General features: G+C 37.3%; 1 protein-coding gene across 1 annotated transcript; it reads right to left on the reverse strand.

Moving 5' to 3' along the window:
- Window positions 1–457: 457 nt before the first annotated feature.
- KIFBP (kinesin family binding protein) lies at window positions 458–23,980 on the reverse strand. The gene is made up of 7 exons (XM_079135784.1): window positions 23,482–23,980; window positions 17,428–17,526; window positions 11,962–12,041; window positions 11,338–11,521; window positions 8,610–8,694; window positions 4,785–4,900; window positions 458–2,011 (listed from the first exon to the last, which is right to left on the reverse strand). The coding sequence occupies exons 1-7, from the start codon at window positions 23,905–23,907 to the stop codon at window positions 1,136–1,138; spliced, it is 1,866 nt and encodes a 621-aa protein (XP_078991910.1). The 5' UTR covers window positions 23,908–23,980; the 3' UTR covers window positions 458–1,135.
- Window positions 23,981–25,235: the final 1,255 nt, after the last annotated feature.

Genomic DNA, 25,235 nt, shown 5'->3' on the forward strand with positions numbered 1-25,235 from the left:
TAAATTTTACAACCAAGGTAAACTGGATAGGGATGCCATTTCAATTCTGCACTTCTTAAAATGACTAACATATTAACAATGATTAATTATAATGTACATATTTTTCAATAGGGCTTAAAGGTTTATAAATATAGCAGGATCCTCTGATGAGAAACTATAACCAATAAGATTTTTTGGCACACAGTACTAGCTTAAAAAACATTTACTCAATGAATGGTATTTAATGTTTTCTAATTATGCAATGTTATTGGAGAAATACTCTTCTCTGGCTTTAAATAAGCTAATATCTTTGATGTATCAAAAACTAAAACCATTTTTTAAAAGAAAATTAAAAAAGAAAATGGAAGCCTTTTAATAGTTGAAATAAGTTCATTTATTATATTTCCAAGGTCTTTCCCCCCCGTAATTGAGACAAACAAACCATTTTACAACACTTTATAACAACATAACTTAGGAATTTTTGTTTTGGTCTTTTTTTTTTTTTTTTTTTTTTGTACTGGGGATTGAACCCAGGTGTGCTTTACCACTGGGCTTCATCTACAGTCCTTTTTATTTTTTATTTGAAGATAGGATCTAAGTTGCTGAGACCAGACTTGAATTTTAGCTCCTTCAGCCTCAGCCTCCCAAGTTGCTGGATTTACAGTTGTATGCCACCATGCCCAGTGTAACGTAATTTTTAGTATTTCCAAAAGGGAAAGATTTCTTTAGGAATTTAGGAAAGTAAATATTTTATTAAGAATTACTGCAGGAAGTTACTTTTTCAAACTTAGTACAGTAACAGACTTGTCTACCAGGTAATTACCCAGCATTCTTCCTTGTAAGGAAATCTATCAACAAAGAATCTACATTTAGTAACTGAGGCAGGAAATGTTTATGCTTGAATAGGAAACAGGCAATCTAAAATACAAATTACATGTCACTTTAACAATGCAATTTACATAATTAGGCATAAATTATTAATTAACTTTATGTTACCTAAGGTCCTAACAAACACTCAGTTGATATGAATGAATCTCATGCTCAAACTGCATTCATCTGGCTCTGGAGTTGTAAATATCACAATGAAATTGGGCCTGTTTGACTACAGGAAAAAATCATTTCAATATTGCACATTTCCTTTCTTTAAAAACAAGGATTAAGTCAGTGCCATCTTGGTTCTGAATCTCTCCATTTTTGTTGGGAGAAGACTAACCATTTCTTTACTAAGTTCTAGTTCAACTTCTATTTCCTGGGCAGCCTCAGGGTGTTTTTCACAGTAATCGACAATAAATTTGTAATGTTCCAATGATGTTGCCAAATTTTCTAGCTCCTTCTTGGGATCTGTAGTGATGATTTTGCCATAGAGACGAGCAACTCGAAACTTAGCTAACATGGCAGGGCGAAGAACGTCTTCCCCTATATGCTCAGGAAATACTTTATTTGGGTCTCTCAGGGAGTCTAAGAAGAGTTGGTAGTACTTCAATGCTGACTTATTAAGATTATTTATTTTTTTTACAATGTGTGAATCAGGATCCCTTAGCCTGTCAGCAATGGCAACCTTCAGATCCATCATATCATAGTATGCATGTGCAATTTCAAACTGAATCTGTCTGTTTACCAACAGATAATACTGTGGATTCAGATCTACAATTAAGGGCTCTAGCATGGCTATTCTGCGTTTATGCATCTTGCACCGCCTTTCCATGTCAGTTTCAAAGAACGCAAGCACTTTGAACAGAGAACTGTGGTCTTGGACAACTTCAATATGGTCAGTGACATACCCATCAATCTGAAAGAACTCTTTCGCCTCAAAGACATAGTGCTGACCCAACAAGAAAAGTTCCCTGGCTTCTTCAAAATCTAAAGGTCTCAAATATCTCACTTTCTCTTCTACTGCAGAGATGGCATCACACAGTTCCCCAGTTCCAAACTGCACAGCTTTTTTCCTAATGCTTTCTTCCTCATCTAGTTCCTTTATCCTTAAAGCTCTAAGTTCAGACTGTTTGTCAAGATCAAGTTCTCCTATGTTGTCCTGAAAGAAAAAGATAAGTCATGGTTAAGTAGGTCACTCATCTCCAGGTGTCAAATAAAACTTAAAGAATAAAACTAAGAGTAAAGAAACAAAAACTTTTACTCTTCCAGCCTGGCTAAGGGAAGTACAATATTTTTTTGTTTTTTGTTTTCAGTGCTGGGGATGGAACTCAGGGCCTTGGTCATTCTAGGCAAGCATTCTACCACTGAGCTGTCTCACCAGCGCACAGGTTTTATAATCTTAGATATCTTTTAAAACTTTATTCCAATTATATTAGAAATTCAAAAAATGTGAAAAAAGTATATAAAGAGATACAATAGATAAACCACCTACATGTTCCTTATCCTCTCCAGGGAACTTAAACTTATTTAACAGTTATTCCTTCAAATAAGATAAATGTTACAAATTTAAGTACTTTGAACACTGTGAAATATTATATACATGTAATCCATTAATTAGTATATTATTATTATTATTATTATATTGTTTTGTAGTGCTGGGGATTGAACCCAGGGCCTTACACAAGCTAAGTCACTGAGATACATCCCCAGCCCCTATTTTTTCAACATTGTAGTAAGATTGTAATCTATATCCTAAAAATCTTTCACAATGATACCATGAAGATTATTGATATATTTATGCTATGAGTTATGTAGTGAAATATATTACACTTTAGTGTCTCTTAAAGACACTAAAAGACACTAAAGTGATGACACAGTTAAATCTACCTTCACCTTCACAAAGTTACCTTCCCTATCTGTTGGGGAGGGCAATAAAAAACACAAAAAGAGTTAAAATGATTAAAAAATAGAATATACTGGGGCTTGGGGTACAGCTTGGCAGTAGAGCAGTTGCCTAGTATGTACAAAGCCCTGAGTTTGATCCCTAGCACCAAAGAGAGAGAGAGAGAGAGAGAGAGAGAGAGAGAGAGAGAGAGAGAGAGAGAGAGAGAGAGAGAGAGAGAAAGGTAAGCTCTTCTTGACCAATAAAATTTAGAACCTGACATTGTCTGACTACTGATCTTTCCAAAGACCTGCCAAGGCTTTCAATGCTCTTGCTATAAAGACATCAATCCTTTGAAGCCTGCTGGCTACCATCCATTTCTAACCAACTTTGTCCTATATCACACTTCCTCTGCTTTGCTCCAACATCACTTGGCTTCTGCTGCATCCCTTCCGATGGCATCCTCCCTTATGCCATAGAATTTTTAAACATGCTGTTTCAGCTCACAGGAATGTGCCCCTTTTCTCCAGGCTAGGTACTTCCTACCCATGCCTGGAGGCTGCTTCAAATGGTATTTCCTCCTGTTGTGCCTTCTCATGGTATGTTTTTCTCCTTTGTGGAACTATCAAAGTTGTGCTTTTATATGAATTCAAAGATCATGTCTAATTTTGTTCATTACAGCATCCCTTGAACCTTGGACAATGACTGGCATTGAGTTAGCATAAATAAATGCTTAAATGAAAGAAAATGTGCATGTTTTAAAGCCTGAAATGAAGAAAAAGATTTTCAGATAAACACTCAGATGATCAAAGGATGAAGCTGAAGTTAAACAAACAAAAATGTCAATTAAGGAAATGCTGAGTAATTTAGTAGCGAGGCAAATATTTGAGTTTAAACTAATCTAATATAAAGTTCTAGTTCCCAGGATGGAAACAGCAATCCAATGAAGGGTAAAAGTTATGCTTCAGCCATAGTGCATTCCACTTGACACCATTACTTCAAATGCAGGTCATAAGTCTCTAAATCCTGTTTGTTCCCACACTCTCTAAGCTGTGTGCTTTCATTAGCCCATTCTTTTGCTCCAATAGACCTTGAAATCCTCCTTTTTCCATAGTCTTCCTCACCTGACCAAAGGAAAGCTGACACAGCTCTCTTTGCAGGTAAAAGTCCATGGTTCTTCTCCCTATATCCCCTCTCTCCCTAATATACCTCATCTTCACCTTCTTCCTCTAAAATAATCTCATTTTTTCAAGACTGATGTTTCTGGGATATTCCAGGCTAATCTAATTTGTTTAGTTTTCTTTTGTTCAGTAGTTTCACAAAGTTCTGTATTATTTACTATTAAAAATTATAATTTAATGCACACAGAGAAAAATGAAAGCACAGTAAGTCCCCCGGGAAAGCCTGTATATCTACACTAAATAGACTGCATCCAAATAATTTATTTCATTTTCCTCCTTAATGGTTAGGAACTAGGATTCAGAATAGAATGACTATCAAGTCAAGTCCACAGAAGACAACGTGATTTTTTTTTCTTGGTACTGCAGGATGAACCTATGGGCGCTTTGCCATTGAGTTGTACCCCCAGCCCTTTTTCATTTATTTTGAGACAGGCTCTCAAACTGTACCAAAGCAAAACAAAATAAAAACTAAGATAAAATAGATAAAGGAATAAGGTACTATAAAGCAATTAGATACTTAAAACAATTAGGAATAACACAAAACAATTTAGGAAGGGGCAAAAAAAATTATTCATTCGATAATTACTTTTTGAGAACCTATTATGCCTGAAGACAATAATATAATAAAAATACGATGCAGATTCTACCACTCCAAGGAGCTAATATTCTAACGAAAGACAAGTCTGCATGGAAGAAGAGGTAAATTAAGATAGGCGTTGAATAATTAATAAGATAGGCAAGAAATAAATATAAGAATGTTCTATTTGCCTTCCATAAATAACACACAGTGAGCCCAAGGAGTATAATCCCCACTTTTACTTATATATTACTCATTTTAGAAAGAAAAAGGCAACTTCCCTCTAGATTACCTGCATGGAAAGCTGGGCATTCTGCATGAGAGTCAAACAGTATTTGATCCAGCACCTTGCTATTTCCCCTTTTCTTTGATGGTAAAGCTCTGGCACATCTCCTTCAGTTTCAGGAGCTAAAATTATACACATGATTTGTCACAATGTTAATGGTCACAATTGTAATTTTCATTGTGTACTGTATTCTTTTTTATATCACTTTTTTCTGCCTATGAAAGCTGCAGATTTTCACTGAAGCAGGGGGAAAAGAAATTCCACCCCAAATTCTACCACTGAAGGGTACTCACTGCTACCATTTTTGCACTTTTCTAACTTTTTCTTACATTTTATGTACAAATGAAAATTACCTTAATTTCATTTGTATTTTCTTTCTTTCTTTTTTTTTTTTTTTTAGTGGGGGGGGGGGCACTGGGGATTGAACCCTGAGGCACTTTACCACTAAGCTATAACCCCAATCCTTTTTCTTTTTTTTTTTTTTAAATTTTGAGACAGGGTGTTGCTAAGGTGCTTAGTGCCTCTCTAAGTTGCTGAGGGTGGCCTTGAACTTGCAACCCTCTTTTCTCAGCCTCCTCAGTCACCAGGATTACTTGCTAGGATTACAGGTCGCCACACACAGCTTATCTACTGGATTTTGAACATAACTTTTCTTCATACATTATACTACTAACAGTTTGTCCATCATATCATTATCAACTCTTTAGCATCATTTTAAAGTATATATTCTAAACAATTAAATGAATATTTTATATTTGAACCATTCTAATATAGGGAATTCATTATTTCTAGTTCTTTACTATTACAAATTTAAAAATGAAAATCTCCTTGCATAAATCTGTTGTGCATTTTGGATTATTTCCTTAGGACTGACCCCTAAAATGGAATGAAAATCTAGGTCAAGATTTTATACATTTTTAAATGTTCTTAACAAATACCACCAAAATTATTTTCAGCAAATACCAATGGTATTTGAGGAGGCTCACAGAAAGCATTTTAAAAATATTGGACACTCATTTTTTTTTTCATCTTTCTTTTTTTTTTTTGGTTGGGGGTGTGGGGGGCTGGGGATGGAGCAGGGCTTTGTGTGTGCTAAGCACATGCTGTACCACTGAGCTCCATCCACAGTCCTCAGAGCTTTCTATTTTAAAGAGTGAAAACAAGTGATACCTCAATGGTGGTTCAGTTGTTATTAATTTTCCTTTTGAGACAAGGGCCTTTCAAACTTCAACTAATCTATAATTAATCCAATGTAATAAAGGGGAAAACGAACTATTTAATTTGATAATGTGCATTTCTTTAACTCTTCAGAGCCTCTGCATTCTTCTAATCCACAATAAGAACATTTAATTGTAAAAAACACATGATATTTTAAAATCGAAAACCTCGAAACTATCAGCAATGCGAAGAGAGAGCCTACAGAGTGGGGGAATATCTTTGCCACTCATACTTCAGTTAGAGCACTAATTTCCAGAATATATAAAGAACTCAAAAAACTCTACAGGAAGAATACAAATAACCCAATCAACAAAGGGGCTAAGGATATGAACAGATGCTTCACAGAAGAAGATCTACAAGCAATCAACAAACATATGAAAAAATGTTCACCATCTTTAGTAATAAGAGAAATGCAAGTCAAAACTACACTAAAATTCCATCTCACCCCAATTAGAATGACGATGATCAAGAATACAAATAACAATAGGTGTTGGAGAGAATGTGGGGAAAAAGGTACACTCATACATTGCTAGTGGGGCTGCAAATTAGTTTGGCCACTCTGGAAAGCAGTGTGGAGATTCCTTAGAAAACCTGGAATGGACCCACCATTTGACCCAGCTATCCCACTCCTTGGCCTATACCCAAAGGACTTAAAATCAGCATACTCCAGAGATACAGCCACATCAATTCACAATACAGCTGCTCAATTCACAATAGCCAGACTGTGGAACCAACCTAGATGTCCTCCGATTGATGAATGGATAAAGAAACTGTGATACACACACACACACACACACACACACACACACACACACACACAAAATGGAATATTACTCAGCTAGAAAGAATAATAAAATTATGGCATTTGCAGGCAAATGGATGAAACTGGAGAATATCATGCTAAGTGAGATAAGCCAATCTCAAAAAACCAAAGGACGAATGATCTTGCTGATAAGCGGATGATGACACATAATGAGGGTGGGAGGGGGGCAAGAATGGAGGAAGGAGGGACTGTATAGAGGGAAAAAGAGGGATGGGAGGGGTGGGGGGAAGGAAAAAATAATAGAATGAATCAAACATCATTACTGTATGTAAATGTATGATTACGCAAATGGTATGCTGTTACTCCATGTACATACAGAAACAATATGTATCCCATTTGTGTACAATAAAAATAAATTTAAAAAAAATCTAAAACCTCTTAGGTTTGAGGCTGTTCAATGGTGACTTACAGAATCAGAGGATAAAGAAAATGGTGAACTTAATACAAAACCTATTAAATGACTCAAAAACACATGCTGTGATTTTTTTTAAATTTATTTTTTCTTTTATTTCTTTCTGTTTTTTTTGGTACTGGGGATGAAACCCAGGGGGCTCTTTACCACTGACCCACAACTCCAGTCCTTTTTTTTTTGGTATCAGGATTGAATCCAGGGGTGCTTAAACATGGAGCCACATCCCCAGCCCTTTTTAATTTTTTTTAGAGATGGGGTCTTGCTGAGTTGCTAAGTGCCTCACTAAGTTGTTGAGGCTGGCTTTGAACTCACAATCTTCCTGCCTCAGCCTCCCAAGCTGCTGGGATCACAGGTGTGTACCACCGCACCCAGCCCTTTTTGTTTTTTATTTAGAGACAGGGTCTTGCTAAGTTGCTTAGGGTCTTTCTAAATTGCTGAGGTTGGCCTTGAACTTGGGATTCACCTGGCTCAGCCTCCTAAATTGCAGCCATCACACCCAGCAACTTACTTTTTTTTTTTTGTGGTGCTGGGGATTGAACCCAGGGCCTTGTGCATGTGAGGCAAGCACTCTACCACTGAGCTACATCCCCAGTTCCAACAACTTACTTTTTAAGAGGCTAAATAAAACACTATATTTAAAAAGATATATATGAAGACATACCATTTATGTGTGTATTATTCCAACCAAAAATGTATAACCTTGATCTTGGCATAAGGAAACCCAGACAAACCACAACTGATGGAAATTCTATGAAACTGGCCTATATTCTTCAAAAATATGTGATAAATGAGAAAGGCTAGCCAGGTGTGGTGGGGTGGTGCACGCCTGTAATCCCAGTGGTTCTGGAGGCCGAGGCATGAGGTTCACAAGTTCAAAGTCAGCCTCAGCAACTTAGTGAGGCCCCAAGCAACTTAGTGAGACCCTGTCTTAAAACTAAATATTAAAAAGGGCTGGGGATGTGGCTAGTGGTTAAGCACCCCTGGGTTCAATCCCAGATACAAAACAAAACAAAACAAAATAAAAAAGAACATTATGGAGACTATTGACAAAATAAACACTACAGATAAACAAATGTATCAAATCAATGTTACAGTTCCTGAATTTGCTAACCATTCTATGATTATGCAAAAAGATATTCTAGTTCTTAGGAAATACACTCTGAAGTACAAGGGGTAAAGGAGTTTAATGTAGGTAATCTTTCAAATGATTCGGAGAGAAAAGTAAAATGTGATTGCAAATGAGGCAAATATTAAAATTAGTGAATTCAGGAGAGCATATATGGTAGTTCTTTGTTTTTGTAACTTTTCTAAAGTTTAAAACAATTCAAAATATATTTTTTAAAAAGCTATATAATGAAACATGCACACATAAACTTACTGTCCTCTGTGGTTTGGATCTTTCCAGTTTGACCAAAAATAACATTAGCAGCTGATAAACAGTGCCTGGCCTCCATAAAGCATAGCTGTTGAGGAAATAAATAAGAACAAATATAACTATTGTATAGTTTTATTTGCAACTGATACTTGCAAAAAGTTTATTAATATGGGAAAGACCATACTTTTAGGTAAAATCTACTACTAAGGAGGCCCAGTGTAATTGTTAAGAAGGTATGAAATATATATTATACAGTATTATATAGGTACCTCAGAGATTAAAATAGCACTGCCCCAAAACTCTTAATAATAACCCAAATGGCTGAAAGATACTGAAGCTTAAAAACTAGCTCTCCTCATGTAACCAGTATATATATAGGAACAGCTATCATTCTAGACTTTACCTCAGCAAGACCTTTAGGTTCAGTCTAAAGAGCCAAAGTTCTATGCATGATAAATTCTTAGAACACTGACCATCTGTCAGAGGACTAAAGATTTAATTTTTATTAGATTTAGAGATTCCTTTTACATCCTGTAATTCAAAGGAAAAAGGAAATATTTTGATAGAAAGAGATTCCTGTTTTCTAAAATCTTTGGAATTTACAATGAGTCTTCCCATCAAGTTTTAAAGTCAACAAATTTTGACAAACATTAGAGAAATGCTTTACTAACTCTTTAACACTTAAAGAGTTCATAATTCAAATCTGGGCATGAAAATCTTCTCAAACATTTTAAAAAGATCTCCTTGTTAATAAAAACACTGCATTTGTCATGTAAGTCAGAGGCTCACCCGGCAGAAATACAAAGTTAAAGTCCAACTTTTAGTTGGAGACCACCATCATTAAATAGAACATCTACTTCATATTCGTAAATATGAAAGACATTGAATGGCTGGCTATGACTTTAAAACCTCAGCATTAAATCCACCTCTCCATTACAGTGAATTTAGAAGATAACTTGGGAACAGTTGGGCAGCATGTACAGTATTAGCCCAGCAACGTGTACATTAAAATGTTGGTGTCAAATCTTGAAAGCCAAAGAAAGTTACAATTTACATAAAGAAACTTCAATTGTCCCTCTATAACCCCTCTATAGCCATCATTATCACTTCAGCTTTGTCCAGATTGGCTCCCTACAAGCAAACACTGCCAAGGTCAGTGAGTGCTTTGTGCCCTCTAGATGGCTGGTAAATGTGGGACTTTAGCACCTGCCAGGTAGGGCTCACCAAAGAGCAAAACTTCATCACTGGAACTGGATGAAGATGATAATGACACAAATGACAACTGCACTTTTAAACATGGTTCAAATACCTCTTTTTACAATATAACTTGGTTATAACAAAAACTTACAAAACACTTTGGTAAAAAACAAAAGTGTGGGGTGAAGGGAGTGCTCATGGAAATTACTGCATGCTCCATGTAAGTAATGCTTAGCAACTTCAAATTCTTAATCACAGTTTACATTCATATCCAGATATCTTAGTACTATCAATATGCATGGAGTTTTAAGGGTTAATTAAAATCATAGTGAGAATTTTAAAGTCACTAAACAAAACAAACAAGGGGTATCCAATAGCTATAAAGAAAGGAGCCACAAGCAGAGGCACATTTTGATGATGTCCACAATGAAATGGATTCATGAGAATTAGGTTTAGCTGAATGCTCTGATATATGCAGTAGCGTTACTTACACACTTGATCTTAGACCAAAGTCCTAGAAGCGATGCTGCAGTCACCACAGCCCTTTCTCTCCTGCTAATAGTTTTTCTGAATGAAATTCTGTGGGACAATACTTTAAACATAGGGCGCATTTACAGAACCAACACTAACAAAAAGTTTAAAAAGGACAAAGGCCCAAGGGTAAGGTAACAGGTAACCAAAGAAATGAACAGAAGGAACTCTGATAAGCAGAGAATTACCAAAATTTCAGAGAGCCTTGTGAATCAGAAATACAAATAAAGTAATTTTTACTAAGATATCTTATTAAGGATTAATAAAAATGTGGTTGGGAAAGGTGGTTTAAAAGCGTTTTAGCATTAGAAATTTAAGGACTGGAAAAAGAAATGGGTCCATTAAGAGTACAACAATATGGTTGTGAGCAATTCCGAATGACAACTAAGAAGTCTAAATTTGTCCCTGTTTAACAGTCCAGAAGTATGTCAGATAAACCTGGAGCTCCAGAACTCAGTAGAGATATTATTATAGAGGAGTTAATTCTAAAAAATAACCGAAATGTATCACATGCTTTTATCAAAGCCCACATTTAACAGTCAACTTCCTCAGACAAATTCTCATAGTTACAAGATTACCATTACATAAAGATAAAGTTATATCTATAACAAGATAAAATCTGCAATTTAAGGTAACAAATCACTAAAGTGAATTGAAATAGAATGCCTATATGAAAACAAGGGGGGCTTAGGTAACTCATAATTTTAGGGGCTAGCAATATGTAAGACAATGATAAAACTCAATATTTTAAGACTCAAAAGAATTCATGCAACAAAGAGCTACAGTACGCTAGCAAAGAAGGCTATATTTTTTCAGTCTGATTTTACATCATAAAATGTAAGCTACCTGGGCTAGGGTTATTGCCTACCATGTAAAGGCCCTGGGTTCAATTCCCAGTACCACAAATAAATACATAAAATGCAAGCTACCTATTTTCAAAAGATGGGTGCTATTGGTTTTATATTTATACTCACTATTAGTCTCTGTTAGATAACAAGCTTACCTTATTAATGTAAAATTGTGACAGAGTAGCAGCATTAATAGCCCACTCCATAGGATGGTAGGCATTATGCTCAAGCTGGCGTTTTAGTGTGCTGTGGCAATAATGAGCAGCCTTCTCAAACATTTCCATATGCTGGTAGACTTGAGCCAGGTAATATAGGTTATGAGTATAAACCTTCTCAAATCTGTGAAAAAAAATCAATATTCACATAATGGCTTATACTTTAATCAGTAAATTTCATATATATTTATCTTGTTCATATATATTCATATATATTTATCTTGTTGTTCTTTTCTTTTTTCCATCCCATGGTGCTGGGTTTTGGCACTTTGCAAAGCCAGTGCCCTACGGGATGGCTTATATCGTCAGCACTCACATTTATTTATCTTGATCCTCTCACCAACGCTTTGAGTTATATTTGATTCTTGTATCTGCTTGACAGTTGAGGAAACTGAGTCTCAGATTTGGACTAGATCATGTAACTTGTAAGAGACAAATGAAAGTTTTATTTATGTCAGAATCTACACTCTGCAACCTTGATAAATGCTGCAAAGTAACAAACATTGTGCTTTTTTTGAATAGTCACCCTGTGTGGAAATATCTGTGATTTCTAAATTTACTAACCTTTTTGATCTCTCTTGTTCAGTAAGTTTCTCTTCTTCAGGAAGAAAATGCTCAGTAGGATCAAGAGGAGGACTCCCAATCTATGAACAACATTAAAGGAAAGCTCTTTCAAATTTCAAACTGTAAACACCTAGCACCCTCTTCTGGAGGAACTAGAAATATCCATTCTAAAAGCTCAACATAGGCAGCATGCTAGCTAGCCTATGCTGTAATTCCAGTTACTTAGAAGGCTGTCAGGAAGATCACAAATTTGAGGTCAAACTGAGTAAAATTCAGTGGGAAACTGTCTCAAAATAAAATTTAAAAGGGCTGCGGGTATAGCTCAGTGGTAGAGTGCTTGCCTAGCCTGCTAGAGGCCCTGAGTTCAATCTACAACCTCCCACAACAAAAGTTCAACACACCTTAAACACCTCATTTTTTTTTTACTAGTTCATGTTAACCATGAAATCATTTTCTTAACCATAGTATCCAAAAGAGTCAAACACATAAAAGATTGCCCAATAGCTCATGCTTGGCAAAAAATTTAACTGCTACTATAGTAAAACTGAAAATATGAAATAAATCCAATTTGCTTTTTAGAGATGTATTTCTTTTTCTTTTTTTTCATTTATAATCTAGCTATGTTGCCCAGGCTGACCCAAACACTTGGGCTTATCAATCTTGCCACCTCAGCCTCTCAAATAGTGGGATTATACGCAGGTGCTACCACAACCAGGCTTAAGATGTATAATTATTTAATTATTTTAAATCTCAATTTTTATCTAGTAAAAAGGCACTTGAAAAAACATACATAAACTGGGGGCTGGTAGAGTGCTTGCCTTGCAAGCACAAGGCCCTGAGTTCAATCCCCAGCACTGCAAAAAAACAAAACAATACAAAACAAACAAAAACCATAAACTGGGCATGGAGGCACATGCCTGTAATCCCAGTGAACAGGAAGGCCAAGGAGGAGGATCATGAGTACAAGGTCAGCCTCAGCAATTCAGTGAGACCCTGTCTCAAAATAACAAACAAAAAGGGTGTTTGTTTCAGCAGCACATATATTGAAGCCTGAAACGATTTACAGAAGAGTAGCATGTTCTCTGTGCAAGGATGACACACAAATTCTGAAGTGTTCCATATTTTTATGAAGCAAACTATATTATATGCATTTATGAATATGTCAAAATAAATCCCACTATTTTATACAACTGTAATGCACTAATAAATATTTTGAAATAAATTAAATAAAAAACATAAAAAATAAAAATAATAAAATTAAAAGGGGTATGGTTCAATGGCAAAGGATCTCTGGTTCAAACCCCAGTATCTCAAAACAAACAAAAAATACCTACTTCATAAGGCTGTTTTGAGGACTGAGTTAATATCTATAAATCATTTACAATATTATCTTAAGTATTCCATAAGAGCAGAGCAGTTAACCTCTGCTTCATTCTATTTTTATGAGAAGTGTCCTATCTACAAGTTCATCCTTGTTTTGTTTGTGGTACTGGGGACTGATCCCCAAGTCTCACACATGCTAAACATGTCACTCTACAACCGAACTACACCCTCGGACCCCATCCTTGCTTTTAACTGAACTCATTAGGCTTCAAAGCTGCAATGTTTTCCATAAAATATGAGATCTTACACTCTGACATAAACACTAGAAGCATCACAGCTTGTGCTCCTTGAACACAGAAAATAAAAACCAACACAGGAGCCGGGTGCGGTGGTTGCACACCTGTAATCCCACTGGCTCAGGAAGCTGAGGCAGAAAGACTGAGTTCAAAGCCAGCCTCAGCAATGGCGAGGCACTAAGCAACTCAGTGTGACCCTGTCTCTAAGTAAAATACAAAATAGGGCTGGGGATGTGGCTCAGTGGTCGAGCACCCCTGAGTTCAATCCCCAGTAACCCCTCCCCCCAAAAAAAACAGAAGATAGGAAGCAAGGTCAAGGCACACACAAATGATAAGTAGTTCTTTAGAAACCTCCTCAAGTTCTGAGGGTTATTTAATAAGCTCCTCCCCCATCCAGATGAGGGGAATTAATCAATGTGTTATTTTATGTGTCTACTTCACTGATAAGGCTATCACACTTCATACATAACACCAACTAGGTCACTTTTCACCTCAAATAGAAATCTAACCACATACAAACAGTTTTGTTATATGTTATGCTTCCACATTAACACTTGTCTTATTTTTTTATTTGTTTTTGATTTTTGGTACTGAGACTTGAACACTAGATTTAACAAAATACTATAGGTCCTTAGTATCCTTATACACTAGCAATTTCAGGTATGAGAGTGTGAGATTAAAGCATGAAAGGAAGCCAGGCACAGTGGTGCACGCCTATAATCCCAGCAACTTGGGAGGCTGAGGAAGGAGGATAGCAAGTTTGAGGCCAGCCTCAGCAATTTAGTGAAGCCCTAAGCAACTTAGTGAGACTCTGTCTCAAAAGTTAAAAAATAAATAAAAAGGGCTGGGGATGTAGCTCAGCAGTAAAGCTCCCCTGGATTCAATTCCAAGTACAAAAAAAAAAAAAAAAAAAAAAAAAAAAAAACAAAGAAAAGAAAAAAGGAAAAAAGAAAGTGAAGCCACCAGGATTTGCTCATCAGTTGGATAGAATGGAGGAATAAGAGAAGTCTCCAAAGTTTTTAGGTCTCAACAACTGAAAGAAAGAAATAGTGTTTGCAGCAAGAGAAAATGGGTAGTAGTGGGAATTATCAGGAAACTACTTTCAAACAGTAGTTTTAGAAATATCTACTCCACAAAAACTGCAAATATCAGCCTGGTATGGTGATGTACACCTGTAATCCCAGCTACTTGGGAAACAGGCAGGAGGATCTCAAATTTGAATTCAAAGTCAGCCTGGGCCACACAGCAAGACCCCATCTCAAAGACAAAAATAAATAAATAAATAAATAATAAAGCAAGCAAGTTTACAGAGTATGGAATCAGAGAGGTAAAGCTGGAGATAAAATTTAGGATCATCAGTAGAGACTATTTGCAATGAATGTACATGGAAAAAGGAGAAAAGTCCAAGGACTGAACTTGGGGTACTCTAGTGTTCAGAGGTTGAGGAAATAAGGAGGAAACATTAAACATCTAAAAGAAAAACAGGCAAGTATAGTCCTAGACACCAAGTACAAAAGTGTTTCAAGGGCTGGGGAGGTAGCTCAGTTGGTAGAGTGCTTGCCTTGCAAGCACAAGGCCCTGGGTTCAATCCCCGGCACCACAAAAAAAAAAAAAAAAAAAAAAAAAAAAAAGTGTTTCAAGGAAGACTGGTCAATTGTGCCAAAGGCTAATGACAAGTCAAATAAAATGAAAGTAAAAATTTACTATGAATTTAGCAACCTGTAGTGAACTTGAAAACATAGTGATTTATAACCTCAAAATATCCCTGTTTATTTAAAGAAATGCTACAAATAACCTCAAAACAAAATTAACGAGAATGTGTTTTAATTTAAAAAAGAGACTACCAACTTTTAGTAGGCAAAAGTTTATTAAAAACTGTAATGAATCCATTAGAATTTCTGTACATAAAATTTCTTAGGAATGTAGGCACATGCCTGTAATCCTAGTGACTTGACAGCCTGAGGCAGCCCAAGTTTGAGGACAGCCTCACAAATTAGTAAGAGCCCATCTTAGAATAAAAAATAAAAAAAGCTCAGGATGAAGCTCAGTGGTAGAGCACCCTTGGGTTCGATCCCCAGTAGTGCACATGCATTCACACACACACTTTTTTGGTTTTTGTTTTGGTACCAGAGAATGAACACAGAGGTGGTTTACCACTGAGCCACACCCCTAGCCCTTTTTATTTTTTATTTGAGACAGGCTCTCACTAAGTTGCTTAAGGCCTGGCTAAGTTGTTGAGGCTGACTTAGAACCTGCGAGCCTCCTGCCTCAGCCTCCTGAACCACTGGAATTATAGGTGTACACCACTGCACCTGGCTCACACACACGTAAGTTCTTAAATGGAAGCTATGTGTTTACTAACTACAATTTCACCAATTTCATACCCTTCAGGAGTCAAGTATTCTGATGGCTGAATTTAGCAAATATGTTTTTGTACATTTTTTTTTTCGTGTTGGGGTTTGAATCCAGGGCTTCATACATGCTAGGCAAGCAATCTATCATTGAATTGCATCCTAAGCATGTTTAGTCTTTCATGTGGTGCATTTTTTAATGTAATGAGAGCTCTTTACTAATAAATTTTTAAAGCAGATTACTGACAAATAGTAAGTCACAGAAAATAATGTAATTTCTTATATTAAAAAAGTTTATTAAGGAAACAGTGGTTTCTCACCTTTGCAGGGCTGTGAACTCCTAAAGTAAGTTTTCAACCTAAGTTCCCCAGAGCCCTAGAAGTTGTACAGCATTTATTCTGTACTACCATGGTAGGGAGGAAGGAATTTGCAGTAGATTGAGTAAAGGGTCTTTTCCAACCTCCATTTTTTTTTTTTTTTTTTTTTTTTTTTTGAGATGGGAGTCTCGCTATGTTTCGCAGGCTAGTCTTGAATTCTTGGGCTCAAGTAATCTTGCCTCAGCCTCCCAAGTAGCTATAACTAAAGACATATATCACCATGTGGACTCTAATCTGCTTATTAAACAGTTTTCATATGCTTCATTTCAGAAAGGTTTCATAGGTTTAAAAAACAAAAGGAATCATTGGAAAAAATCACTGTTCTGAAGCAGTGTCTCAGAGTACAGGACTTAGACTAGCAGTATAAGCATCACAGGGAACCTGATTAAAAATATAAATTCTTGGGAAGGGGGTATAGCTCAGTGGAAGAGCACATGGCCCTGGGGTCAATCACTGGAAAAAGAAAATTCTCAGGACCCATCCCAAAACTACTGGAAGCTCAACCTGTTGAGTTTTAACAAGTCCTCCAGGTGATTCTGATGCATGCTAACCTCAAAGATTGAAGATATTTGGTTCAAGTAGTTCTTATTTGCTTTCTTTTAGGCACAGCTATTTGCAGTGGAAACAAATAGAATTTTTAGATTATAAATGCAAAAATATGCAAATAGTATATTCTAGTCTAACACTAGAATATTTCCTGTATAATTGTATTTAGACTGAAGTTGCCATTATATTCTATCCAAGGACTGATTAATTGATTGACTGATTTTGTGGTACTGGGGATTGAACCCAGGGGTACTTTATCACTAAACTAAACCCCCAGCCCTTTCTTTATTTTTTATTTTGAGACAGGGTCTAACTAATTTGCTGAGGCTGGCCTTGAATTTGCCAACTTCCCGACTCAGCCACCTGTGTAGCTAGGACCACAGGCATGCACCACCAAGCCTGACTAACCAAGGATTACTTTTTAAATCTCCAAGTCGTCATGTTTTGGCTATTATGTGGATTTAGACAGCTCTATAGAGAAGTTCTAGGATACAACCAATATTATGAATGAGGAATTCCTCTATCAATTCTTAATTTCAATCGAAACTTAAAAAACTGTAACATGTAACATACCTCTTTCATATATTGATTATATAGTGCTTCTGATGATTCTAGGTAAGCCCGTGCAGTTTCAATTTCTTCTCTTTCAGACCACAAAATACCCAAGTTATTCTGGAAAATAAAGAAAACAAAAACAATAATGAAATGAGACTTCCAATTAAAGTAATTACATAGTTTCAAAGTCAATGTTTACCAACTGAATAGTACTGGAATTTGATTAACAATTAATTAATTACTCACAAAAATATTGGCCATATGTAGTATAGTGACAACTGCTAAAATAGATACCCAATGACCCCTGCCTCCTAGTATTCATGCCCTTGTATAATTTCTTCTCCTTGCGTATGGACTGGATTTTGTGACTGGCTTCTAATGAACAGAATATGGCAGAAAAGACGGAAAGTTACTTCTAAGACTAGGCTTTGAAACATGGTGGCATCCATCATGTGTTCTTCTTGTTTGCTTTCAGGAAAGCCAACTGACGTGCTATGGCCACACTGTGGAAAAGCTCATGTGGAAGCTGGTGTGGTGACCCATGCCCATAATCCCAGTCACTTGGGAGGTAGAGGCAGGGGATTACATGTGCAAGGCCAGTCGTGGCAACTTAATGAGACCCTGAGAATGTAGCTCAATGGTAAAGTGCCTGGGATCAATCTCAGTACCACCAAAAAAAAAAAAGAAAAGAAAATGTATGTGGAAAAGAAATGAGAATGTCAACAGTTTAAGACATTCAGACAAAAAGCCAGTAAGAAATTAAATTCTGCTAACAATCATGTGAATAAGTTGGAAGTGGACCTTTCCCCTAGTAAGAATCTTCAAGTGGGTCCTGGCAGGTCAACAATGTGATGAGGAATACTAGCTAAGCTCTGCCAAGATCCCTGAGATAACAGAGACCCAGATGACCCAGAGAGCTAGGGGTACAGTAGAGTGGTAGCACGGGTGAGGCCCTGAATTCAATCCCCAAGTACCCCCAAAACAAAGATGAACCAGAAACATACAATACTTTCAAAGTACAAAATTTTTAAAAAAAGTAACAAAAAATAAAGCAAAACCCTCAAAATACTACAGTCTCCTCCAGAGACCATTTTAAATAAATATTTTATTTATTTAAATACTCTTACTGGGCACAGTGGTACACGCCTGTAATCCCAACTACTCAGGAAGCTGAGCCAGGAGAATTAAAATTCAAGGACAACCTCAGAAACTTAGTGAGACCTTGCCTCAAAATAAAAAAAAGGGCTGGGGATCTGCTCAGTGGTAGAATACCCCTGGGTTCAATCTCCCAGATAGGAATAAAAAAATTTCTGAAGATACTATATGCCTTTTTTCATAAGTTAAGTTGGATTCCTAAATGTTTGCCATTTAAAACAACACAGTTTGTGTTTCCATAGAGTTCTTAAAATTAGTTATGTAACTGTACCCTGTCAGTATTGATCTCTTTTTGATTTTCATTATACCAACTTCCTTCTTCTATCATAAAGGCTAAAGAGTTGACTGGATTTGGGGTTCTATCCTAAATAACATTTTTTGGGAGGGTACCAGGGATTGAACTCAGGGGCACTCCATCACTGAGTCATATCCCCAGCCCTATATTGTATTTTATTTAGAGACAGGGTCTCACTGAGTTGCTTAGCATCTCATTTTTGCTGAGGTTGGCTTTGAAAGGTATATACATATGTCAAAACTCATCAAACTGTACACTTTAAAATGTGCAGCTTGGGTTGGGGATATAGCTCGGTTGGCTGAGTGCTTGCCTAGCAAGCACAAGGCCCTGGGTTCAATCCCCAGCAGCACACACACAAAAAAGTGCAGTTTATTGCATGCTAGTTGCACCTTAATGCAGCTGTGAACAATAACAATGGAGTGGGATGAATGACCCACTAATTCTATAGAAAATTTTACTAAAGTTGAAGTAATCAAAATGATAATGCCAGTATATGTTGCTAATAGCAAAGATCATAAAGGAATATGAGAGAATAATTATTCCTAAGGCTCTCAGAACCCAGTGAAGGTAGAAGGGGTGTCTTTTTTGATAATCTACAGGTTCTGTAGTTCATTCCCAAGAAGATATCAAATTGAGACAAAGCAGTTAGAATATCATCAATTTCCTTCAATCTATTCTTTTCAACCTTTTCATGTTTGTATATGTATTTACATGTATTATACATAGACTTCTTATATATGTATATATGTACATATGTGTGAATATATGTAATCTTGTACAAAAACTGAAACAGTCTATATAATTCTAAACATGCTTATAGTCTTCTCCCTCCCTCTTAATAGTGACTTCTTTCTTTTTTTCTTTGAGATGGGATCTCCCAAGTAGCTGGGATTCTAACACATATGTAAATGGCAATTTTTTGTTGATAAATATAAATCACTATTTTTATTGATTTCATAGTATTTTATATAGATGTAACAATTTAATCAATCATATCCCCACACTCATATTTATATTATTTTCCTTTATTAATAATCAACAATGCTGTGATGAACATTCATTTTCACAGGTATTTATGTATTTGTCTCAAATTACTTTTTTTCTTTTTTGGGGAAGGAGGAAGGGCAGCTACAAGGGATTGAACCCAGAGGCATTCTCCCACTGAACTATATCCCTAGCTCTTTTTATTTTTAATTTTGACAGGGTCTTGCTAAACTGCTGAAGATGGTCTAAAATTTCCAATCCTCCTACTTCAGTTTCCCGAGGAGCTGGTATTACAGGCACATGCTAGCCTAAAATTACTTTAAAATAGTGATATGGAATTTTTAAGTCAAAGTCTTAAGAGAATGTTCAATATCAGCAGGGGTCCTCCAACCAATTCTATGCAGCTGGATATCAAAGAATGACTCTTCTGTAAGATTCACAATTTTAAGACACACAATTATTTTATATATCAAGAAAACACTAACTGGTTGGTGGTGATGCCTGCCTATAATCCCAGCAGCTCAGGAAGCTGAGGTAGGAGGATTACAAGTTTGAGACCAGCCTCAGCAACTTAGGGAGGTCCCAAGCAAGCAACTCAGTAAGAACCTGTCTTTAAATAAAATACAAAAAAAAAAAAAAAAAAAAAAAGGCTGGAGATGAGACTCAGTAGTTAAGTGCTCTTGGGTTCAATCCTGGTTCCAAAAAAAAAAAAAAAAGAAAAAGACAGAAGGAAAGAAAACACTGACAAGTAAATTATAAAACTGATAAAACTGATCAGCCATAAGATATACCCCAAATTCAGACATTGGAGATGTGTGCATCTTAAAATCAATAAAATACAGCTGGTAGGGTACACACCTGTAGTACCAGCTATTTCTGTAATATCAGCTACTTGGGAAGCTGAGGTAGGAAAATTTCAAGTTCAAGTCCAACATGGATAACTTAATGAGATCCTGTTTCAAAATAAAAATAAAAAAGGGATGGGGACGTGGTAAAGCACTTGTCTAGCATGTGTGAAGCACTGGGCTCAATTCTGACTACTGCCAAAAAATAAATATATAAAATAAAATCAATAAACTATAGTATATACTAATGATACTACATAAGGAAGATTCCTAATTCTAAGTCTTTGTTTGAAATATTGAAGCAAGTTTAAATGTTTATTAAGGTTTTATGTTATACAATTAAAGAAAAATTCAAATAACAGGTTTTGTTTGAATTCAATGTTTTGTGAATTTCATTTGATCATTCATCCACTCAAATAATATTTAAAATATGCCTACTATGTGTCATGTACTGGGCTATAAATGGTGAACTAACAGATGGATTCCTTGTTATCATATGGCTTTCAATTTTACTGGGCCATAATAAAATACAACTTATACACAATTTCCTTCTAAACTTTGAGATTCTTCTTAAGTCCTACTTAGCACATGAGCAATTTTGGTAAATGTTTCCTGGATCACAAACATTACGAACTATAACTCCTGGATGAAATGGTTTGTGAGTCTATGCAAAGTACCTGGTACTTTGCAAGTATGACAAGTTCAAACATATTTATATTTATTAATTTTTACTTATTTTGGCAGTGCTGGGGATAGAATCCAGGACCTACTAATGCCTGCTAGGGCCTGGCTCTGCCACTGAACTGTATCCCCAGCCTAATACTTGTATTTGAAAGTGTTATGTTCCCAACGCAAAATGTCAAAATGTCAGATTTACTTTTTCTTTTTTTGGTACTAGGGATTGGATTGAACCCAAGAATGCTTTCCTATTGAGCAACATACCAGTCCTTTTTAATTTATTTTTTTAATTTTAAGACAGGATCTTGCTAATTGCTGAGGCTGGCCTCAAACTTGCTGTGATACTCCTGCCTCAGCTTCCTGAGTCTTTGGGATTATAGGCATGCACCATAGCACTCCACAGATTTACTTCTTTTTATGGGCATAGGTGGGTAGTGCTGGAGATGGAAACCAGGGGGTTTAACCACTTGAGTCACATGCCCCTTTTATTTTTATTTTATTTTCAGACAGGGTCTCAAAAGTTGCTCAGGGTCTCACCAAACTGCTGAAGCTGGTCTTGAATTTGGAATTCTCCTGCCTCAGCCTCTTGAGTTGCTGGGATTACAGGCATGAGTCACTGTGCCTGCCTCAGATTTACTTCTTAATAAATCATGCATCAAATAAATAAGAAATAGGAAGGACAAAAATGGTTCAAAGAAAGTTACTAAAATGAGGTGATTTTGGGAGCTGGGGAGATAGCTCAGTTGGTAGAGTGCTTGCCTTGCAAGTACAAGGCCCTGGGTTCGATCCCCAGCACCTCCCCGCCCCCCCAAAAAAATGAGGTGATTTTTAAAATATATTTTAAAGAATGGGTAGGAATTCCCTGGAGAACATGATAACAATGGAAACTGAAGATTCTAACATTTTGCTTGGAATTAAGAGTGTACTCCTGGGGTTGGAGTTGTAGCTCAGTGGTAAAGCCCTGGCTTATTAGCACCTGTAAAGCACTGAGTTTGAACCTCAGCACCACACAAAAAAATAAGTAAAATGAAGGTATTGTGTTCATCTACAACAACAACAACAACAAAAAAAACAGAGTGTACTCCAGTCATTCTGTGGCATTTCCTTGAGAATTTAAGTTGATGATGATTTTGGTACAGGGGTTAAACCCAGAGGTACTTAACCACTGAACCACATCCCCAACCTTTTTTATTTATTTTTTTTAAATTTTGAAACAGGGTCTTGCTAAGTTACTTAGGGTCTCAATGAATTGCTGAGGCTGGGTTTGAATTTGCGACCCTCCTGCAAACAGCCTCCAGAGTCGCTGGGATTAGCAGTATATACCACAGTGCCTGGCAAGAGTTTAAGGTTTAAACTACTTTGGAGCCAGGACGGTGGTGTAAACCTCTAATCCCAACGACGTGGGAGGCTGAGGCAGGAGGATAGCAAATTCAAATTTAGTCTCAGTAACTTAGCGAGACCTTGCCTCAAAAATAAATAAATAAATAAATAAAAACGGGAAAGCGGACGGCGATGTAGCTCAGTGGTAAAGCTCCTGGGTTCAATCCCTAGAACCAAAAATAAAAAACAAATAAATACAAAATAGGTTAGTTCGGATTTTTTCTTAATTGAACAAACAGGATTTGAACGAGAGTGGAAAGCACATTACAATGGAGGGGTTTTGGAAATCGATGCTTTGCCCACGATTAAGTAGAGTAAGTAGCAAGTAAATGATGTTAGAGTGGACGATGGGGGTGCAGAGGAGTTTGGAAGCCCACGGTGGGAGATCTAGTAACAACGCAATAAATACTTATGACTTAAAAAAAATTTTTTTTTAGTTGTAGATGGTCAAAAACCCTTATTTATTTTTATGTGGTGCTGAGGATGGAACCCAGTGCCTCACACATGCTAGGCAAGCGCTCTACCACTGAGCCCCAACCCCAGCCCCCTTAAGACTTTTTTTGAAGGCCACAGAGAGCCTGTCTGGGGCTCATCCCGAAGCTTCAAAAACATGAGGGCACGCGGCGTTTTATAACCACTGCCCTCGGCCACCGCCAGGGCTCCTCCGCCCGTCCCCGCGTCCCGGCTCCCCCGGCGGGTGCTGGCAGCACAGCGGCCGGCAGGGCTCGCTCTCACCTGCGCCTGGATGTACAGCGAGATGCAGTCGTGCGAGAGCCGGTACCTGCGCAGCAGTCTCAGGCACTTCACCAGGTGCTCCTCCCCCGCCGACAGCTCCTCCGTGTCTATGTGGTTCACTCCGAGGTGGAACTCGATCACCGCCAGCCTCACCGCCCGCTGGGCGACCGGCCCCTCGGCCTCCACCACTTCGGTGGGCAGCCCCAGGGCGTGGTCACCCCCGCCCAAGCCGTCGTCTGCCTGAGGCCGCTCATCCTCGTCCTCAGGCGCTGGGCCGAGCAGCGCCTTGACCTCCTCCAACAGTGCTCGGGCACTATATTTCGACTTGTACGGTTCTTTCTCCGGGTTTTTATGCAGTTCCACCCGCGACAGGGTCAGAGCCGCCTGGAATTTCTCACGAATTTCGACCCACGGAACGCTCGCCATAGCGGCCTCCACAGCCTGGAAGAGCTCAATGCTTGTAGTTGGGACTCCCGCCTTCCTTATGCTTTGCGACACTTCACTTACGGCCCTCGACGAGTCCGGGCCGCTGAGGAACGGTAACCAATGAAGTTCGTCAAGGGAACCGCAATGTGATTCTGGCCAATGGGAAGGCGTTGTGGCGGTCATTATAATAACCGTCGTCATGGAAATAAAGTTGTCAATGAGGCTTTTCCCACCTCCTGCAGTGTAAATCTTGTCTCCACACCAGGAGGATGTAAGTACAGTGTGTATGTAACGTCCAATATCGTATTACTTTAATGAAACATTTCGGTAGACTGTCTACAGAAGTAGCATACTCGTATTAGCTGACATAAATTGAAAGGCAGAAACATTAGTGTATAGCCCAGCCTATGACTGGATGAAAATTTCTTTTAGAAAGTCTCTAAATATGGCCAGGTGCGGTGGCGCATGTCTGTGATCCGAGTGACTTGGAAGGGAGGCAAAAGGATCACAAGTTCAAGGCCCACCTGGGCAATCTAGTGAGAAGGTCTCAAAAAATAAAAAGGACAGGGAAATGAAGTTCAGTGGTAAAGCATCCTTGGGTTCCATCCCCAGTACCAAAAATGAAAAAAAATATATAAAACCAAAATGTTGAAAATAATTTATGAAGGGTTGTATTCATTTACGATTTCCAGTACTGACAATTGAACCCAGGGGTATTCTAGCACTGAGTTATATAAAATGTTAACACTGGTGGAAACTGGGTGAAGCATGAGAAGCATTATTTTGGCATTTTTCCTTTCGGTACCTGGAATCAAATCCAGAGCTTGCACATAGTAGGCAAGCACTCTTACCACTGAGTTTACAATCCCAGTCTTTTTAAAATTTTTTGAAGACAGTCTGGCTATATTCTCAGGTTAACCTTGAATTTGGATTCTCCTGCCTCCGCCTCTCAAGTAGCCGTCAATATAGGCATGCACTACCACATCCAGCTATTTCTGCAACATTTTTTGTAGTTTAAAATTACTTCAAACCCAAAATAGAATACATTTTATAAAAATTTTCTATGCAATTCCAATGGAAACATTTAAAAATCACCTGAAAAATTTTGTAAATTATACAGTAAAGGCGGAATTTCAAAAGTTAGTTAGGAAGGCTGGGGTTTGTAGCTCAGTGGTAGAGTGCTTGCCTAGCACATGTGAGGCACTGGGTTCGATCCTCAGCACCACATAAAAATAAAGGTATTGCATCCACTTACAACTAAAAATTTACAAAAACAGGAAACATATAATTCAATAAACGGTGTAAATTATTATTAGTCATTTGGGAGG

This window comes from Sciurus vulgaris (assembly GCF_902686455.1).
Source record: "Sciurus vulgaris genome assembly, chromosome: 4".
Lineage (NCBI taxonomy): Eukaryota > Metazoa > Chordata > Mammalia > Rodentia > Sciuridae > Sciurus > Sciurus vulgaris.

What these genes read in the sequence shown, in the direction of transcription:
- KIFBP (XM_079135784.1), bottom strand. Translation starts at nt 23,907, where the DNA reads ATGGCGAGCGTTCCGTGGGTCGAAATTCGTGAGAAATTCCAGGCGGCT. An exon ending in CGCTGTACATCCAGGCGCAG is followed by an intron (nt 17,527 to 23,481) that starts GTGAGAGCGAGC and finishes TTTATTTTCCAG; the next exon opens with AATAACTTGGGTATTTTGTG. An exon ending in CACAATTTTACATTAATAAG is followed by an intron (nt 8,695 to 11,337) that starts GTAAGCTTGTTA and finishes TTTCCTCAACAG; the next exon opens with CTATGCTTTATGGAGGCCAG.